General features: G+C 38.1%; 1 protein-coding gene across 2 annotated transcripts in view; it reads right to left on the bottom strand.

Moving 5' to 3' along the window:
- Positions 1–21,085, bottom strand: part of GABRG2 (gamma-aminobutyric acid type A receptor subunit gamma2) — a 71,428-nt gene that overhangs the window by 38,235 nt on the left and 12,108 nt on the right. For both annotated transcript variants that reach the window (XM_075102106.1, XM_075102107.1), the window contains exons 2-6: positions 9,082–9,230; positions 7,375–7,442; positions 6,177–6,397; positions 1,717–1,799; positions 879–1,016 (exon numbers count right to left, since the gene is read on the bottom strand). In XM_075102106.1, coding sequence (XP_074958207.1) covers positions 879–1,016; positions 1,717–1,799; positions 6,177–6,397; positions 7,375–7,442; positions 9,082–9,230 — 659 coding nt within the window. The remainder of the gene's footprint in view (positions 1–878; positions 1,017–1,716; positions 1,800–6,176; positions 6,398–7,374; positions 7,443–9,081; positions 9,231–21,085) is intronic.

The raw sequence follows: 21,085 nt of genomic DNA, 5'->3' as shown, positions 1-21,085 counted from the left end.
TGATTTTAAATCAATATATTTGCCAGAACAATAAAATAAGGTAAAAATCAAAAGCAACCTGGAAAGAAAAACTGCTTTCATTTCACTGTTCTTTCTGAAAGTAAGAAATCAAAGACAAGGGATATCATGCACATACAAGAATGTTAATATGCAATTCCTCTTTATGTCCTTTCTCATATTCACTGATTTTCATTCCACTGAGAAATAAAACAATACATACGTCTAGAAGAATGGCTTTTTCTTTTTAGTTAGTAGGGTTAAAATTGCTATTTTTATTAAATGCTGAGTACTTCCTCATTTATAATTTTAAATTCTATTACTTGTTTCCAAGGAGATAGAAATAAGCAGGAAAATCATCTGAGACTCTGATTTGTAAGGCTGTTCTCTTTAATGAGAGTTGAACATGCCCCCTTTTAAGGAATAAAATAAACTTGGAGCTGCTGTTGTAAAGAGGTTGGGACTTAGAATATAATTTCCGTGCAGGCTTACTTTCTGCTTCTGGAAGTTGGAAGGGGATTGCAAAATATCCAAATCAGTATCAGGTTATAATTTAGTGTCTCAGCTGTTTTCTACTGCTGTTTTCTACACTGAAGCAGGATAGGAAGTCCCCTTGCCCACCCCTTGTAGTAGTGGCTTTCTCTGACAGTTTTAGGTATGTCTTGGAGGACAAGAATTGAAAGTAGGCAACAACTTATTCTTTCTTCCTGTGAGGAGTTCTTCAGAAATACTAAAGCCTGGATGGTTCCACAGGTATTTAAAAGCCTGTAATTGTTCACTGAAGTGCCAATGCTAAGTTCTAAACAGAGATAACTTTCTTTTTTTCTTTCTGTTAATAAAATCATAAATGAATCTGAAGGTAAAGAGATCAGTTGTCTTACCTGAAGTAGTCTTCACCACCTCAGTTGTATTTCTTAATCCTGTAAAGGAGAACTGGTAAAGCCTCCAGGACCTGGTGTCCCCCACCTCCACTGAGCTGCGCTTCCACTGGTAAATGATCTCTTCTCTTGGGTAGCCATCTTATTGCAATGGAAAATACAGAATGCTTTGTTTCATAGTCATTGTTAGGATTTTAGTGTACTTTGGGGAGTAAAAATGCTATTTTCTATTTCTGGAAAAAACTGGAGAAGCATATTGCAAGTAAATTACAGGTAAGTTTTTCTCAAGTTACTTAGTAGTGCCTTTTACTTAATGTCACATTTTATTTATTGTAAGTTAAAATAGCGCTTGAGATAAATTTTTTCAAAAATTAGTTTTCCACTTCTGTGGAACCAATAGGATGCGATTTTGCCCATCCTTCAATTATGGCCAAAAAGTCCACAGCTGGACCAGGAGTTTACACCTTGATCTGACTGAAAAATATCTAACCCTTGACTCCAGCTATTGCAATAGTAAAACTCCCTTGCACAGAGAGAAAGTATCAGGCCATGAGACTTTGTTGTTCAAAGTAAGAATTTCTACTGTTATGCTAAGATATAAGCATAAATTAATCACATAGGTCCCAGAAATTATATCATTCTTTATATAGCATTCCTCAGTTATATTTGTTGACATATATGATTCATGTACTTGAAAACAAGGTCAAAATAAAACTGAAAACCTTTGGACTATGTCCAGTTAAGAACATAACCCTTGCTAACTGTAAGTATATAAATATAAATTCATAATAAGTGGTTCAGTGTGGGTCAGAAAAGGGATATTTCTAAGCACGTTACTTACAGCTTGAAAATTCCAGGGGGCAGGAATGGGCATCCATCGGGAAGTTGTGTAACTGTAGCTGACACTCAGCATCAATTGTCAGCCTGAAGAGAAAGAGATCAGGATATACAGAATGCACCTGAGAAGTTTGTCCTGAAAGCTACATCATGGCAAGTAAAATGAGATTCTTACTAGTGTGGAACCTGCCTATGAACTATATAAATATATATAAAGAGAGAAAGCAAAAGTAAACTATTGATCTGTGTGTATTAATTTGGATATTCCAAGCATAGAAAGACATCATGGTTACTGATAAGCAGTGTTTCTTTTTTGGTTACATAAGTCCTGATGATCTACTTTCTGGACTGTGTGATAGAAGAAGGTATTAAAGTTCTGTTCCTATGCATCTGAAATGGCATCATTACTCATGACTGGCAAATCCATGAGAGATATACAGGTCATCTCATGAGCAGTGGCAAATGTCTGTGTCACAACATGTCATAATGCACTAGGGAAATATATTTTACGTGACAAAAATTCAGTTTCAGAAATGATGGATGGGAGTCCAAATTTAGACATCTGCAGCCAAGACAGCTGTCTAAACTACCTTCATAGCTAGTGGAAAGGCACTTTGAGGGTATGCTTCATTTCATTCCAAAGTAAGACATTTAAATCAAATCAGAAGAAGAATGTACCGAAAGGTGTTTTCTTCCACTGAGCATCAGGAGAGTCTCCATGATAACTCAGGTGGCATAGGTGTTACAGATCAGGCAGAGACATGTACTTTCAGAAATCCAAAATTAGGTGAGAAGTACCCCCTGATGTGCCGGCTAAAACTCTACCATTTTTCATTCAGTCCTTTAATTGTTTCTAGCCACTATGTAGCCCCCCCCCTGCCGTGAGCTGCATGATACTTGGACTTTGGAAAAGGAGGGAGGAGATGACGTGAGAGCGGAAAAAAGGAAAATGAGGAGAAAAAAAAGAGCATAGTGATGTTTATGTGTTCCATGAGTCTCTAGGAAAACTGTAGGTTTCTGGTCTTTGCTGATTCCTGGGCATCGAAGTGAGCAACCCTGTGACCTGGGTTGGTCTCCTAAATATAGGTGCTGCATGCAAATGAATCCCTGAGTCTCATGCTGTGGGATGCAGAGGAATGCTGTGACCACTAGCCATCAAGTTAATGAAGTCAAAAGGAAACTTTTCTGCATTAAGGATTTAGGAACATCTAATTTCCTTTGTAACCAAGGGAAGTTCTGTTTGTGACACAGAAGGAGAGCTGATTGTGTGCTAATATTATTGATTTTCTTTCTCTTCTCATTTCCATTGCCTTCAGTTTCATTTCACGATAATCATGATATGGATCCAAAAAATTATTAAGTTCTTTCTTCGATATCGCCTTTTCTATGGTGAATATATTTAACACTATTTGAAGTTGGGGTAGGCTCAGATTTACTGCTGTTTTCATTTGTTTTCTCTATGGAATTGAACAGATCTCGTTCCCCAGCACAAAGCACTATCCAGGCTTTGAACATGTCCAAGCGTGGGTTTTCTGGGCAACCTGTTCCACTGTTTGACCATTCTCACAGTTAAAAAGTGTCTTCTTAGGTTTAAACAGGATTTCCTGTACTTCAGTTTGTGCCCATTGCCTCCTGTCCTATCACTGGATACCACTGATAAGATTATGTCTCTGCCTTCTTTACCCCTTCCATCCCCTGCCTTCTTTACCCCCACACACATTACACACATTGGTAAGATCCCCTGAGCCTTTTCTTCTCTAGGCTGAACAGTCCTGGCTCCCTCAGCCTCTCCTGGCACATTGGACACTCCCAGCCTTTCAGCATCTTAGTGGGCCTTCGCTGCACTTGCTCCAGCAAGCTGAGATCCTTGTTGTACTGGGGAGCCTAGCACTGCACCCTGCACTCCAGATGTGTGTCACTAGTTCTGAGCAGAGGAGAAAGATCATCTCCATCAACCTCTTGGCAACAGTCTTCCTAATGCAGTCCAAGATGCTGTTTGCCTTTTCTTCAGGGGCACTTTGCTGGTTTATGGTGAACATCCACCAGGATCCCCAGGTCTTTTCCTGCAAGGTGATTTTCAGCTGGTCAGCCCCCACCCTGTACTGCTGCATGAAACCCCTGGTTCAGGACGACATTTTCCTTTGTTGAACTCCATGAGATTCCTCTTGGCCCGCCTCTCCAGCATGTTGGCAGTCCCTCTGAGTGGTAGCATAACCTTATGATATGCCAATCACTCCTCCCAGTTTTGTATTATCTGTGGACATGCTGAGACTGCACACTGTCCCATTTTCCAGGTCATTAATGAAGATGTGAAGATATTGGCCCAGTACAAAACTGGGGAGTACACCACTGGTGACTGCTTTCCAGTTGGCCTTCATGCCACCGATCCCAGCCCTTTAAGCCTGGGAGTTCAGGCATATTCAATACATCTCAATGTCCACTTATTTAGCCTATACTTGATCCTCTTCCACCAAATCTTCCTTGCTCCACTTTTCTACTGGTTTCAGGGACCTGGGATTGCTGAAGGCAAGGCTTTGCCAGTGAAGATTGAGGCAAAAAGACATTATGTACCTTGACCTTTTGGTGTCCTTTGTGACAAGGTCCCCATTCCCATTCAGCAATGTACCCACATTTTCCCTATTCGTCATTTTGCTAAGGATGTGTGTTTAGAAAGCTGTGCTTTCATTTCTCTGGTCAGATTTGACTGCAGATGAGCTTTGGCTTTTCTAACCCTGTCCCTGAGTGCTCAGACAGCATCTCTGTATTCCTCCTGAGTCACCTGTCCCTACTTCCACCTTTGTATATTTTCTTTTCACATTTGAGTTCTGTCAGGAGCTTTGCGTTGATCCATGCAGACTACCAGCTACCTTTGCTTGATTTCCTACTGGTCAGGATGGACTGTTCTTGAACGCAGGGGGAGGCAATTGAGAAAAGCAACCAGCTTTTCTGGAGACCTCTTCTTTTCAGGGCAGAATCCCAGATCTGTGATGATACTATCACATTTCGCTTCTGGGTTAATCCAGGTCGAATCCTTACTGGTGCTTGTGGTGACTCACTAGAACACCTAAGTATACACTAATAACAGATAACTGTTTCAAAGTTCTATCAGAGATAGCTTTTGTAAAGAAACTGAGGGGTTTTAAAAGAAAGGTAACAAAATCCAAAGAGACAGTAGTGTGCAGCTAAGTCCAAATTTAGCATTTCAAAAGTGGACCTAGGATCTTCTTTATCAGACTGACTTTGTTTTGCACTGGACTTCAATTCTGATCATTCTCTTATCTCTTCTGGTGATGTAATATGTTATGAATGTAAAATAACTATGAAATAAAGCTCCTTTTTGTAATTCAGACAGTTGCAACATTAAAAGGTTGTCCTACCCAAAGCTTCAGTTCTATTCATTAAAATTGTAATGAGTGTACTTTTCTTCAAAACTTTATTTTTAGCACCCAATAAACCAAAAGCAGAAAAAAATGCTTTGAAAAACATGCAGTCTAAAACTCAAATGGTCTTCTGTCTAACAAACATCTTTGATTCTGTACCTCTGTTTTGAATTATAAATTCTCTTGAACAAATGCTGTCTTTACATTTTACATAGGACCAAATATTATATTACATATAAAAAAAAGTAAAAAAAAATACACTTAAGATTTTCACATTTAGGAAGTATGTTATGGTCATTGGGAATATGATATTTGAGTTGTTACATGTTGCATATGTTACACTTAAATGTAGGCATATGCATAACTTAATTATTGAAAAGATAGTTTTTAAAGGTAGTCTGTCTCGGAAGAAAAGCTGTACATGTGCTTGAGAAATTGGGATATGTGCATATCAAGTTCAGATTAATGAAAATTTTAGTCGAACAGGCCATATCTGTAGGTTTTGGATCAAACTGTGAATGACCAAAGCTGAAATTATAATCCTTATTTTCATGAGCTATTTGAGGAATGAAATGCTTTTACAGGGTAGACCTTCATCTTGGATTGTAATCAATTCAGAATAAGAGGCCTTTGATGCATGTAATACCTCCTTTATACCATCTACTTAACTCAAGGATATTTCAAAATCATCAGTTTAATTCAATAAAAAGGCAAAAGGCAATATGGAGCAAACCAGTGGCAAACAATAAAACATACCTGGAAATGAAGATTAATTACTATAACAATGTTTATATTCATTTTAGTATAGGAACATGACTATTGTGGAGCAAGACAGTACAATCTATAGGAAGTAATGAAACTCTTTACTGTGTCAATATAAGAAATGTGTCAAAACTCTATACTGTGTCAATATAAGCATGCAAGTAATATCTTCTAAACATTTCCATTTTCAGGGGTTTATGCTAAGTGAATATGAAAAAACCAATGTTTTTCCCTTTAGATTAATGCCAAATGACCTGAATTCACAGGACCTTTCCCCTTGGCTTTCCCTAGAGAAACTGAAATTAAGGTCATGTATAAATACCTCAATGTGTACAACACTCTGCCGTCATTCCAGATTCTGAGCATCCTATTAGGAGTTGTTATCCAATGAGCATCAGCTTTCTTGGAATTTCGGAAGAATGTATCTGGTATCCAGATCTTCCCAACCATGTTGCTGTTTAATCTGAGCACTTTTATAGTGCTGTTGAACTTCAGACGTCTGTCATACCACGTTTGGGCGAAAAATATATCAATTGTATATTCCTGTTGTGTTAACCAGAAATACTAATGAAAACATAGCACTCAGCGTTTCACATAACTCCTGATATGCTTTCCTTAATTTCATATGAAAAAAATGTGAACTACAGAAGGTGATACAAGAACAGATAAAACCATGTTTTACAAACCATGGTTTACAGAAGATTATTGTTTAAAAACAATTTATTCTGTTTTTTTTCCTATTGACAGGTGAAACAAAGATGCAATTGAGTGGCATATGCACCTTTAATTCTGGGTCCCCACACCTCAATCCATGCCTGATCAGGTCAGAGAACAATTACTTAATCCCTTGGATCTAGGACAGGAAAGTTTTGAGCTGACTTGGCTGCCATAATTGCCTGTGCCCCCCAGTTAATATCACAAGTGGTGAAGTTTCACTTTCCCTGGCACCACAGAGCAGGCAGGAGCTGCAAAGGGAATTAGAGAATGGGAAAGAGCAATCTGAGATTTCTTTCTACACATGAAAATTACAAGAATGAAGTAGATATTGTGCCAAGACTGGACTATTTTCCGGCACCTGTATGAAGGTATAATTAAAATTTTCTCTAAGAATTTTGGAAAGAGGAGGGGAGAGAGGATCTAGGCTTTTCTAAATTTTATTTCTTGGTGGCAGAAGTGGTAATATAACTGGTGAATGGTTTTCTTTATTTTGTAGCAATGTAGAAGCTCAGTTTTACAGGAGTTAAACTGTCACAAAGCACTTGAAAGTAGAGCACGTAAGACTGTAAGGATATGTTAAAACTCTTGTTACATTTTTTTCAGCATAAAGCTCAGTTTCCCTGTCATGTAAAGAGTCATAGCTTGTATAGTCCTCGCATCCATAGTAATAATAATAATGAGATTTTTAACATAATATAGGTATAGCACAACACTAAAACTAATGGAAGGTTTGTAATGTCAAAAATGATGGAGGCTTTCTAACAAAGTGAACGTTGTAGGAACGTTGGCAATCATTTACCTACCATATTGATAGCATTCACAGGTCCAATGCTATTTACGTACATGTCAGTGTGTATTACTGTTGGTTTAACTGGAAGAGAAACAACAAGAATCAGTAACATGAGTGAAAGTCAAAATCAACCACATGAAAGTCAAACACAAGCAAGATTATTATAGTACCTCTCTTGTATGGCTATAGTTGCGTCACATTTAAATGTGCACATATACAATAAATATAAATTTGCAGCAGTGTCGCCAGTTTAAAATTAGCTGGAGACACTTTGAGACAATTCTTATATTGTTTATTCTGTCAGAACAAATTCACGTATGCTGTGAGAACAAATACTGTTCCGACCATCGTCATTACCTTAGAGTGAGTCATATCTGACTGAGAGTATGTATATTTTGTGTCAAGTCACAGCAACGTATCTGGCAAAACACTATCAACAAAAGCAAACTTCTTCTTCTTATGATGTCTTGCATCACTTGTTTTACATTATAATGCCAAATGCAACATGACTGCTGTTGCCTGCAGAGACGGCTGTAGGTAAGTAACAATTTCATGAGCCCAAAGCAAAAATAATACTCAAGGCTCTAAAAGAGAAACGAAAACCATTGTTAGATTAATTTATTTTGAAATTACTCTATTGTAGCTTTATTATTCTCATACACCTTGACTAAAACGTGATTGTTTTTTCGAAGAAGCTTTTATGAATGCTTAATTTCTTTCTGTTCTCAAAAGTCTTAGATCATGAGAATAAGACAAATTCCTCTGCTCGTTTACACTACATACATACACTGAAAGTTAAATACTCATCCCTCACTGCGAAAAATTTCTCAGTTTATAAGCCTCTATAAACTTGCTAGAAACAGCTTCATTAACCTTGCTGCTCCCTGCTTTCCTCTGCCTGCCTCATCCATGAATACCCTGTGTTTTTCTATAATCTTTTACTGCTGTATCCTCTTCTACAGAAGTATTGTCTGCCTGTTCTGTGCCCACATGGAGCCTTCGCAAACTGACATGCAGCAACTCAGGAAGATTTATCTCTTCGAGCTCCCTCAGTTATCAGTGGAGAGTAAGATTCCTGCAGAAGGTGATTCAGTCAAATAATACTTCAGTTATGAGTCCAGGCTTGGGACTATATACTTATGTTGGGTGTGGAAAAAATCCAGTGAGGTTGGCCTTTCTTGACTGCAGTTATCTTTTGTGAACTTCTTTCTCTGTGCTGCATTCCCCAGCCACTTCTTGCCCTGCTGTGCAAGTGAGGGCCCATGCTATATCAGTCAATGCAGACCTGCTGCTGTTAGAGGCTTTGTCTCTGTCCATCATATCACACAAGGATCAGGCTGCATTATCCTCATTTTGGCCTTCATTTCCAATATATTATTTGTGATTCTCTAACACCCTTAGATATGCAAAGAGAAAAACTTGTTTTTTCATTCCCCAGAAGTTAAATTCTAAACTTCCTGTGCAGGTGCATCATTACAAGCAGCCCGATTCAGCAGATCACAAGAATCTTATTTTATGTCTCAGGATAGATTTAGCAATTTTAATTTATGTCAGCTTCCAAATGATGACTACTCTTTGTGCCACTGCTGTTTTACTACATTGTATTTTGTTTTCATAACTACTTTGAATGGATTCTGCTTCCTGAGTAGCGTAATATGGTATGAAAAAATTTTCTTTTCTCCACTAAATCAAAAGTCTTCTAAAAAGAAAACCAGCATACCTCCTATGTCGGGTCTTAACTTGTTGTCATATCCTTCCAGCAAGCCATTTAAAATAAGAGTGACATCACTCTCATGAACTTTGGGAGTCAAAACCCAGGTCTTATTTGAAGTGTAATCTTCATAATCATCATCTCCCTTTTGGGTGGAACTGTTAAAGAAATAAAAATGAAGAATGGAAAGCCTTGAAAAAAATGGGAATTTGTAGGCAACCTCCTCAGAGACAATACATTCATAATCCAGGTTTTCATAGTACTCTACAAAACACTGAAAAATTGCCTGCTTTAAAAAAGGAGACTCACAGTAAAGATGTCACGTAACGATTGAGGTTACAGTTCATTTTAGCAACATTTCCTTTTGTACAGTTGAGATCATATGGTATTTATTCAAAGGAACATCAGTGCTTATCACTTTTGGCAAGCTTATTTTTTCTCTCACTGACTCAGGTGGGACCTGTTATGAAACAAATCTAATTGTCACTTAGCTTATGCAACTCTCCACCAAAATATCACTTAGTATGTACACAGTGTTGTTGCATTACTTCTCTTTGAGAGAACAATTTGATGCAACACATCACTGACAAGACCAATAATTAGATTCGTTCAAACAAACTGTCACACAGCTTTTCTCCAGTCTGGTGAACTTGAGCTTATTGTGCATTTGGAAAGTTCAGCACATATTGTTGCCAATGGTTTTCATTTTCACTTTTGCTAACCAGAACCTGGAGAGAATAAAAAGTCTATCTGCCATTTCTTTTTTCTGATACTGAGCAGTATCACAGCAGATCTAATATAATTCAACCTGCTTAGCACGCTAAAAAGGGCAAGTTAGGAATCAGGAATGTGTAGCCTAGCCGTAATGGATGTTTTGTTTTCTTAAAATATGTGCCTCCGGTTCTAGAGGAGAATATAGAAACTACTTTAGAATATATCATCAGATATTTTCATTTGAGAATGTCAGTGGTAATCAGCCAAATGGTGCTAGGCAACTGTGGTTTTTGCATAATATGCCCGTGCCCTTCTTTCCCGACTTGCTTGTTTCTGTGACAAAGTTTGAACACTGCTGGATAAGAAATTCTTAATGATACTAAAGATGTCTTAAGCCAGTCAGTGGAGTTTGGATATGAATGGGTCAAAGGCAGAAAATGTAATTATTTTCCTGTTTCAGCCAGAATCTGTACAAAAGTGGGAAAGAACACAAAGAAGTAGATTTTCGTGGGGGCTGGAACTCATGCTTGGCACACAAAGTTGCAAGCAGACACAGCTGACCATGGTCATGGGTGCAATAGTGAAGGGATAACGGGTCCCAGAGTCTGAAAAAGCCATTCTGTTAACACAGATTCTCACTCAGCTGAGGTCTTGCCCACTTATCCCTACAGTGCTATCCTGCTGGATCCTGCTTATACCTATCCAGAGTGGATGGCCTGAAGGCTTTCCTGTGTCGGGCATTTGGGAGCTGTTATCCAACCACAGAAATACAACTTAACTATGAAAGAGGCTTCAGCTTCCATCTTCCCCGTGGACACAGCTTAGCAGGAAAGAGCCACAACACATCTATGCCTATCTGTGTCAGACTCCGCTTGCCAGGAGGTGCTGAAGGTACAGTGAAATCTGAAGCAGCCTGAGACTGCACATAGGACTGTGGCAACTAGGAATGTATAGCATGTACTAGAGAGCCAGTCTTGCATTGCATTGAATTGAGTTTGGAAGCTGCTAGTGAAGCTGGGTTACTCTATGCCTTCATGACATGTACTGAGTACCACTGACTGCAGCCTCCAGGCACCACCTAACCCACCTTGCACCAGCAATATGCATCTGGGAGCTTCAGTGCCACAGATCAAGAATAGGCAATCCAAGCTCCTCCCTCTGGCTACACAGGCCTGGACCTGTAGTGCTTTACTGGTAATTGAAAGTGGAGATTTACTTGGCAATGTGCTCCATAGTATTCTGCTGGTACTGACAAACAGGCCAAGATAATTAAATTAGTGGGGGCAATTTGTTTATTCAGCTGTCTGGAATTCAAGGGTCTAATTGGAATTCAAAGGAACGTAACTGAAGCAAGGTTCTCCCTTCTGGAGGAAAGGAAATCCTTCTATATAGTCTTTGCAAGCAGAAGAAACTAGATTATAGGTTTTCAGTCTGCACAAAGTGAATGAAAAAAACCTAACTTTATGTATGAAAAGACATATTCCTGTTTTATAACCAGTGAAACACTCATTCTCCAAAAATAATAGTTTTTTCTGAAAAACTAAATCAAATACATTCTTTTCACAAAAGCAATGTGTTCCTGAATACTGTGATGAGAAAACTTCAAAAGTCAAACAGCTAGTTAGTAGAGTCTGGTGTACTGGCCAGTGCAAGATTAGAGCATGAAAAAGTATGTTTGTCTAGGACTTGTCTCAAATCTAGAACAACCTTATTGAAAAGCAGCCCACAATCACTAAAACTTCCATTTCCTCTTGGTAATTATTTGTAGGAAAGAAATAGCTATTTGTTTGCTCATCTGCCATTTCAAGACATTTTAGCACTCCAAATCTCAAAAAACAGCAAATGTTTTATGAGATTAGTGTGAGAGAGAGAAGAGGGAGCACAGTCAATGTAATTAGGGAAAAAGGCCACTGAATTCCAGCTTTTATATGAATTCCAAGTGATCATGGGTTACCATTGGTATCCAGTTGTCTTTTAAATGTCTGTCTGTGTAAAGGAGCTGCATAAAAAGGAGTGTGGCCAGCAGGTCAGGAGAGGTTATCCTCCCCCTCTACTCTACCCTAGTGAGACCACATTTGGAGTGCTGTGTCCAGTTCTGGGCCCCTCAGTTCAAGAAGGACAGGGAACTGCTCAGCCAAGTCCAGCAGAGAGCTACCAAGATGATCAGGGGGCTGGAGCATCTCCCTTATGAGGAAAGGCTGACCTACTTGGGTTTGTTCAGCCCAGAGAAGAGAAGCCTGAGGGGGGATCTCATCAGTGCTTATAAATATCTGAAGGGTGGGTGGCAAGAGGATGGGACTGGACTCTTTTCAGTGGTGCCCAGTGACTGGACAAGGGGCAATGGGCACAAGTTGGAAGACAGGAAGTTCCAGCTAAACGTGAGAAAAAACTTCTTTCCTGTGAAGGTGACCGAGCAGTGGCACAGGCTGCCCAGGGAGGCTGTGGAGTCTCCTCTGGAGACATTAAAAACCCTCCTGGACGCGTCCCTGTGCCCCCTGCTCTAGGTGTGCCTGCTCAAGCAGGGGGGTTGGACGAGATGATCTCCAGAGGTCCCTTCCAACCCCCGCCATTCGATGGTTCTGTGGAAACTGCATACCAGCCAGAACAATCAGAGGTACATTTCTATCCAGACGAGTAGGGCTTTAGCTGTGCAGTGCCATTAATACTAATGAAAGTCATAATGACAAAGCCTTTTTCATTTCCTTAAGGCTTCCAGATCAGTCTTTCTGCTTATATGACCTAAATTTTACAAGTGCTTTTAATGTCCAGAACAAATTCAATAAAGCCCAGATTATTCCCAAATGTATATTGAAATCTCTTTTTATTTTTATGACTGCTAGAAGTTTTCAACTCTGGTAATACAGGTATGCAAAGAAACACATATTTACCTATTTGCATATTACAGTATAATTTTTTGGAAGTTAATGTTTCAGACACTGATACAAAATCTCACTGTTTAAGACATTCCCACTCCCGATGTTAGCGCTCTTGGAAGATGTCTGCAAGACTGCTCCACATAAATCCAGTTTCCCTGTTTGGAAAAGAGATGGCTTAAGAGGGTCAGAACCCAAACCTGAAATTTCAAGTCATAGAGTAATTAGAGTTAGAAGGTGCTTTTGGAGGTCATCTCATCCAATCCCTGCTCAGTTTGCCCCCTAAACCTGCGTGAGGTAGCTATGATTGTAATTACTTATATATATATATATATAAAACCGTGAGTGTGTCTAACATTCAGGGGGGCTCTTTGTATGTCTCAAATTACTTGAAATACCTCTTCACAAAGCAGATGGAGGGCAGAAATCACTACATGTTAATAAACAGTTATTAATATAGATCAGAAAGTGCATTAATTTGGACTACATAAATATTTGGGAGGGATTACAGCACAAGACTGAGTCATTTTTAAAATTTTTTTTTATAAAATGTGCAAAGATCTATGAACTGGTATCTCAGTCTACAATTACACACAAACCTCGTTCTGCCAATGAGGTTTTTACCATGGCAGGGGCTAAAAAGAGTTTTAACTCACGTTTCTTATCTTCTTCACTATAAAATACACAAACGAATCCTAATTCTGCATTAAAAAAGTTTTTACTTGGTTTGTAGCATCTATATAGCTCTTTTGGGTTTTCATTGGTGAGGTGTAACTTCAGCACACCAGACATTCAGGACTGGGTTCTCCAGATCTTTGCTAGTGCACATCACCCATAAGTTTTTTGCAATACCATCTGGGCAAATTTAATCATTCACGGATCAAGTGTAACCTCTGTGGGCAGAGGTACCTTCTGCAGGTAAAACCAGGTTCACCAAACAAGGGATAAAGAACTAATGAAAAGATGCTCTATTTCACTGGCACAGCCTCTTTTGCAGACCTCTTAGCGCTAAAGGCCTTATTTCTGTACTGGAATATGTTGAGGTCGTAGAAGATTAGTTCAGTCAGTCCCATAGGATATCTTTGCTGAGAAATCACTGATGTGTTAGGAAAATCATTTTTTTCCATCTTCTTTTCTAAACCTTTTCCAGAAGACACAGCAAAACCCATTAGTCAAAGGTTTCGTTGAGGTGCTGATATACTCTTCTTTTGGCAGACCAAAACTGTGAAAGCCCACATTACAGTTTGGGAATTAATTCCTCTTTTTAATAGATTTAGTGTGATTTATTTTCTGTTTTGCTTTTATTTCTGCAGAATTAAGATTGATACCTCCGTAAAAATAATCATCACTTTAGTAAAATTTAGCAAATAATTATATTAATGTCATTTAGCTGTCTTATATTATTATAGTTTCAATCCCTTTGGCTTAAATTCTTTAGTTCAAAATTAAAAATAAAGGAAAGATTATCTATTTCAAAACCACTGTGTTTTAGTTAATTGCTAACATAAAGTCAACATTATAACTTTTGATGGTCTCTGCTGTTCCATGGCATCTCTATATCAAAGACACTCTAATGTAACATCCAGAAGAATCATACGCAGCATTTCTTGGAAAGACACTACCATATGTTGGTAAAGCTACACCATACATTATTAAAAATCACAGGCAGCAGCAATAAACTTTCAGTCCAAACTGAGGGGCAGATTGGGCACATCTTATTTCATTAGTGAGCAATAACTCATGAAGGATATACCTTTGAAATAAGGTAAATATTTCCTAATCTGCAGGAACATGATTTCCACAATTTGTTACAAGTAGTAGAAGGGAAATTATACTCTTCTCTGATACCAAAACCTACCATGACTGCTCAGTCTCTCACCGTTCAGATATGAGGTTGTATACTTAGCTGGTCAAAATCTCTATAATTCCAGTGACTTTAAATAAGGTATGCCAATTTGTGGCTGGTATGGCTCTTTCCTTCAACTTTCCTAAATACAGAAAATGAATTTTAACTATTTCTGAATGTTCAATTACAAAACTTCACACAAGGGTCAATTATCCCTGCTGGAATCTGCCTGCTAGTGCTTTGCTGTTTGCAAGCAGAATCAGAGCAGCCACAAAGTGCCTAAAGAAAAAGCCCTGTAGCAGTGCTGAATAGCCAAAACCTAATTAGTTTAACTCTAATTAAAAAATTGAGTTTATTTGCAAAAAAAAATCTGACCATAGCAAGTAGGCTATAGAAGCTACAGAGCCTACAGCAAAGATTTAATAAACTGCTCACACATATGGTGAGTCTTCCACTTAAAGCACCAATATTTTCTGCCTCTCAGTGGAGGACTGAACAAAAGCTTGCTATTTTACCTAACAGCACTGTTTAACTTTATGAATAGTCAAGCTAAATTAATTCTCTGATGTGCATAAAAAATTACCCTAATCTATAGGTCATACATTATTCATGGTGATAATATGGTCACTGTGAGGGAAGGACATGTTGCAAGTTCCCACTGTGGATACAGAGATGCTGAATGCAGATGCAACATATGTGTACATAGAGAATAATGTATTGCCGGAGATTACAGTGTCTGTGGAAATCTAACTGTATCTATATTTTCTCTTGTTGAGAGCCAATATTATTTTAAGTAAAGCTATCTCAGTTGAAATAGAAAATGTTTTCACAAAGCTGATGCTGTATTCTCTCTCCTGTTCATATTTCTATTCTTTCCATTTGTATTGTTTAAATCCTAATTCTGTACCCAGGACCATGCTCCTATCTTTATCACAAAAATGGTACCTATTTTCTCTTTTACTTCTAGATGTTCATCACAATACCCAAACTTCACTTCTCTTAGGCTTGCAAATCATATAATGTGAAGATTAATCTCGTCCCAAGTCAATTCCCGCATCAGAGATGGAAACTCAGAATGTTTTGCTTAGAGAGGAAAAGAAGAGATCCAATCAGTTATCGGAAATTCCATAAAAGGAAATGGAGACAGTGTTGAGAAATCTGAACTGAAAAATCACAGAGGAAGTGTCTTGTTGTCCTGCTCCCTCCACCTAGAACTGTGGTTGCTGGTGAATCGCTGGTGAGACTGCAATTCTGGTACCTGGGTGGAGCTTTGTTTCAGAAGAGCCTGAAATACTAGGTTCACAGTGTTTCCAGAAAACCTTGTTTCAGACTTTGCCACTTGGGAGTATTAACTGTATTGTGGCCATTTGACGTAGTCATGTAGTGAGGGAGGCTGAGGAAGTTCACAGGGAGAAATAAAATAGTTTTCACCTCTATGTAATGGTTTGGGTAGGTTGGATTTTAGGTAGCTCACCTGTAGAAGATAGTTAATTTCCTAGGCAGCGGCTACTGCCACAGCTATCATTCCATGAACTAGCCAAATCATGTGAAGTATTTAAAAATTTTTCCTGAAATGATCAGTGCTTAAAAACAAAAAAAGCTGAGTTTTTCTGTCATTCCTAAGTCACAAAAGTACTGAAGTGTACAAGAAAAAAACCCTACTATAGTAAGACTACAATTCTCATGAATAAACTCTTATAGCTGAAACACTAGGATTAAGTAGGGACTGAGCACACAAGTATCAAAATGTGAATTCAAGACCCAGAAATCACTAGAGTAGCACAGATGAGTACTCCCAACAGATGACTTTTAAGTCATCTTTATAGTACAGGAAGGCCCTAGAGCGCCAGCAATCATACAGTCATTTCTGAAAACTGCGCCTACATCGAGACTTAAAGGCCAGCCACATTCCTGTGAACATTTACACTGCTTTCCACTAAAAGAGATGATACCTGGCAACACAGCATCTAAGTATGCTGTGGATTTTATAGGCCGCCTTCTAGTCATTCAGCAGCTCACAGTATCCTCACTGGTATTTGTCAGCCATTTCGAGTAAAGCAGTCCAATTCTTAAACCTCTTCACAGACTTTTAAAATACTATATGGCAATGTTGTTTTTGTATTAGTCACTATAAAACTGCCAATCATGGTAGACTAGTTTATCTTACAGTCAATCTACATCTTCCCCAAGACGCGCGCTCACATTAGCTACCACACCTTATCATATCATAAATTTTAGCCCTTTGTACTTACAGTTAAAGCATCTATTTTCCGTATTTGCAGATTCAGCTGAATGTGGCTACAGCAACTGTTTACACAGAAAGGTTGAAAATGAAAAATTTAACTTGGTTTAAGTTTTGTTTCCTTCCTGTAATTCTGTGAAAATGCTTTTTAAAAAAGCCCTTTGGAGTGCATTTATCGAGAGTGATACCAATAAAACTTCTGTTTTGTAGTATCTGCTGTGTTTTAGTTTAGTTCACTGCAGTGTAATTTTTGCATTGCACAACTGATTGGATTCAAGTTGTGAGTGAGCATGAGGATTATTGTCCCTTTAAAAATATTTCTAGTACCAACAAAGTAGGCTAACGGCCAGTTGTCACCAAAATTACCAGAAACAAGGACCAGTGTTAGCAGTCCTGACAAAGCACCAAAAGCTGAAAAGTAGCACCCAGTCTAGAATCTGTTCCTCCAGCAGAAAGTTGAAGCACATTGGTTAAATACACTGATAATGGATTTCCATCTTCAGACCTATCAGAACAGATCGATGTGACTGACCAACTGAACTGCACCACAACATAAAGCATGTGGGCAGGGAGAGGAAATACATGAAACCCCCAGGGAGGATAGCAAAATATAGAGCAATGAAACAAACTTGTATAGCCAGTAACAAACAAGAGAGATAATTATAGAGACAAGCACACATCATTAATTTTTAACACCCTGAACTTGAAGTGCAGCATTTATACTTATGAGAACTCTGGAGGAGTCTAAGATGTAATCAGATGATTCGGATAAGCCTCCATAACTTAAGATGATTATTTCAAAATTTTTTTTGAGCTGGAATTTTGGATGAATATGTTTCCTTACACTTAGTTTACTGGAGGTTATATAATCTACGCATTTGTCTTTTTTACTGCAGTTATGGCTACTCATTTTAGTGGCAACTGAAGGAAAGCATTAGCTAGAAACAAACAGAAAGAGGGGAAAATGGTTCAGATATTCTTCTCCGTCATTAGGTTAGCTTTAGCTGATCTTGTACTTTACTTGAAATTATCTACCTATATCTAATTGTAAAAGGTGTAACCTTGGAATTCTGTGAACCTCAATAGGCTTATTTTTTGGTTTATCTTCCTCTCTACCTCTCTCCACTTCCATCCCAGCTCCTTCTATCCTCATATTACATTTCTTAAATGTAATACATCCCTGCATGTGAAATCTAAGGCACTTGGGGTATGATTTTGCCTGTTGCTATTACACAGTTCCTGCAGATTTCCACTATAGCTGGGAGAGCTCAAGAGAGGGAGTAAAGCTAATGGCCATTACTGAAATATGATCCAAGTAGGTCTTTTTTAGTGTGAGCTCTCTTAATTTTTTCTGGCTGTGTTTTATTATATGTAATTGTAATCTGTTACTATTATATGTAATTTCCCCAATAAGGTACGTTGCTTTTACAAAACATTGGTCTAAAATCTCACTATAAATTAATAAAAGGAGCAAAAAGCTTAATTCTTTTCTCAGTGAGTAAGATTAGGAAAACATGGATGCCCTCTAGCCACCTATTTAAACAAAATTTTCTTAAAAAAACCCAATCCTGTTGCTCAATTAGATTTGAAAAATGAAAGAATAAAGATTCTTGTTCTGTAATACCCCACGAGGTACTCATATTCATGACTTTTCAGAATACTTGCACAGATTTTTTTCTATATTTTTTCTGGGAATTTCACCCAGAAGGAAGTAATTTCTGGAACCAATCATTCATAATGTAGTCGTCTTCACATCACTATCTATCAGTGTTTAAAAACAAACAGGTGAGGTGCTAGAAGAGTCAGCAGTTTTGCTTATTGAATAACCCTCCTGAGCATTTTTTTGAGATTTAGAATACCTTTTTTCATCTACAGATGTGAGCTTTAAAATTCAAGTTAAACTGAATATAAATCCTCATTAGAATTAAATCTGTCAGGGAATGTTTTCATTCTTGTCTTCTATGTCCCTGTACACAGCAAAGCACTGTAATGTGGTGTTTCCCAGTGTTGGGTTGGCAGTCAGGAACATTTAAAGCTTACCCCAGTTAAAGGACTAGTGTCCTTCTACTTGCTATGATAAGCCAAGTTATATCAGCTCTGCATGTAAATGTAAACCATTTTTATACCATAAATAGGTGCATAAATACGCCTTATTACTTTTGTTTGGTGAAGACTAGGCATGATGGTAAACCATCTCATTATGGAGGAAGAAACAGTCACTAACCATGCTTAGGAAATGACTTTGCATAGCTGGGAATCACACTTCCAGTACACTTATCAGCAATGTTATAGCCCATATCTTTGGAAAAACCAGTTAGGTTGTACAAACCCTGAATGATTAGGGAGCCAGTCAAATTTAAAACCAATGTAGACTTATTCTGAGTATTTTCTTAATTATTGCTTCTTTCAGATCATGGAGGTATCATCACTGAAATGTTTATTAGATAGAAATATGTCTTGAAGAAAGAGCTGAATGAACAGAAAATAGTTGCTTGACATACATGTCTCATAGTGAAGCTAACTCATTCACAAAGATGAGTGTAAGCAAATGGTGAAAATTAAACTGATTTTTGTTGGGGTTTTTTAAACAATGCTTCTGATTTAACTTCATTTTTAATGCATGGTAACCAATAGTAACCCAAGTGTTCCCACATAAACTGTCTTATATCATGCAAGACGCTGTTTGCACTCATGCTCATAAAACAGACTGTGCAGGGGTGGATGTGGAATTTAGTTCTGATAACAGGGTAGATGTGTGATACATTAAGAATGTAAGTGGCAAGCTAATGTCTCTATGTCAGCTGAGTAGGAAAATTGTCAACAAGTGTACCTGAATTACCCGTAAGGAATTTATTTATTTTGATGAAATGACCTTGCTTGGTTTTGTTGTGTAATTCTGGTGGGCTTTCATTGGTGTTTGGTACTGTCGTGATAGTTTTAGGTCAGGTTGTCCTTAATTCTGTGGGGCATATGAACATCCTGGCTTCTGGATGAGGATCGTTAGCACCTCTGCTGTAATATGCACACAGGCAGGGTAATTCAACAGCAAAGCCACCCCATGCCTGTAGCCTTCTATGCTGCTTCCCATGTCCACTTCTCAAGGCCTCTGCTGTCATACTAGGCTTGCATTTCTCTGCACTGTATAACTATGTAAATAACACGGTCTTCATAGAGTCACTGCTTGTTACTATTGTACATATAAAACTATGGTTGTACCATGACCGAAAAGTCAAACAAATAAGCCATAGATGCCTGGTCCATTAGAGAAATTGCTGTGGTAGTTAGATCAAGTAAAACAAAGCTGTGGGCAGGTCAAGAAAAGACTAGACCCAGCAGACCTGACGAGCCTCTGTCCTGAGGCTTTGCAAGCTCAGTGCAAAGATTATGGCCTGTCATTAGCAATGGCCATGCTGTATTGCAGGGCTACATGCTACAATCCACAAATGTTCCTTCCAAGGTAGATGTTGATGCAAAGCTGCTACATCTTCCTCTCCTATTTATGCCCCACTATGACAAATGTTTTGGAACAAAATTTCAAAAAGAAATTCCAGGGTACAGAAAAGGTTGTAAAACACATACTTTGGATATCTATTCCATAGAAAGAAAGCCTCACTATTAAGCATATTCACCTTTTTATGCCAGAACTTCAAAATATACTTCTGAAAAAATGGTAAATCATTTTAATGGTGCTAAGTAATAAATAATATTGTGACTCTGCAACTTCATTTTAATGAGAAGAAACTCTGTATGAGTTCACTACCTTATTTCTCTTTTTTTTTTTTTTTTTGGCCTTTCTGTCAGTCACTAATAAGCAAAATGTAAGGCACATAACATGCAAATTCTACCTAGCTCTGAAATTTTTGACATTTGAGTGGGCTAGGCATAATGATCACTGCAAAGCCTATCTTCCTATCCCTTATATTTAAATGTGACTATTAAAGCCAGTCAAAACACCAGGAAAATAGGAGCAATTTCTAGTTCACACACATACAAACATATATTTCCCAGACTTTTCTTTTTCTTCCAGAAATATTTTAGCATACCTTTTTTACTACCTCTCATCAATATAGTAGAATTTTATTTTATAAATTGTCATTGTTCTGATTATGATCAGAGAAGTTTGTCTTTGTAAAAGGAAAGAACCTTAAAGGGAAAGCTACTAGAACCTCATTTTATAAGTAGATGGTATTCAGGGATGGAGAAAGATGGATGCCTCATAACTCAAAAAGAGGGCAAGAATCAGAACAATAACGGAGGAGCAGAAGCTAAGAGTGGGTTTGATTAATGTGTGGAAATGGCTACAAGGGTCAGAAATAGCAGTAGCGGTAGCCATAAACA

Source organism: Phalacrocorax aristotelis, chromosome 8 (assembly GCF_949628215.1).
Source record: "Phalacrocorax aristotelis chromosome 8, bGulAri2.1, whole genome shotgun sequence".
Taxonomy (NCBI): Eukaryota; Metazoa; Chordata; class Aves; order Suliformes; family Phalacrocoracidae; genus Phalacrocorax; species Phalacrocorax aristotelis.
This window is presented reverse-complemented; position numbering and strand designations above follow the sequence as displayed.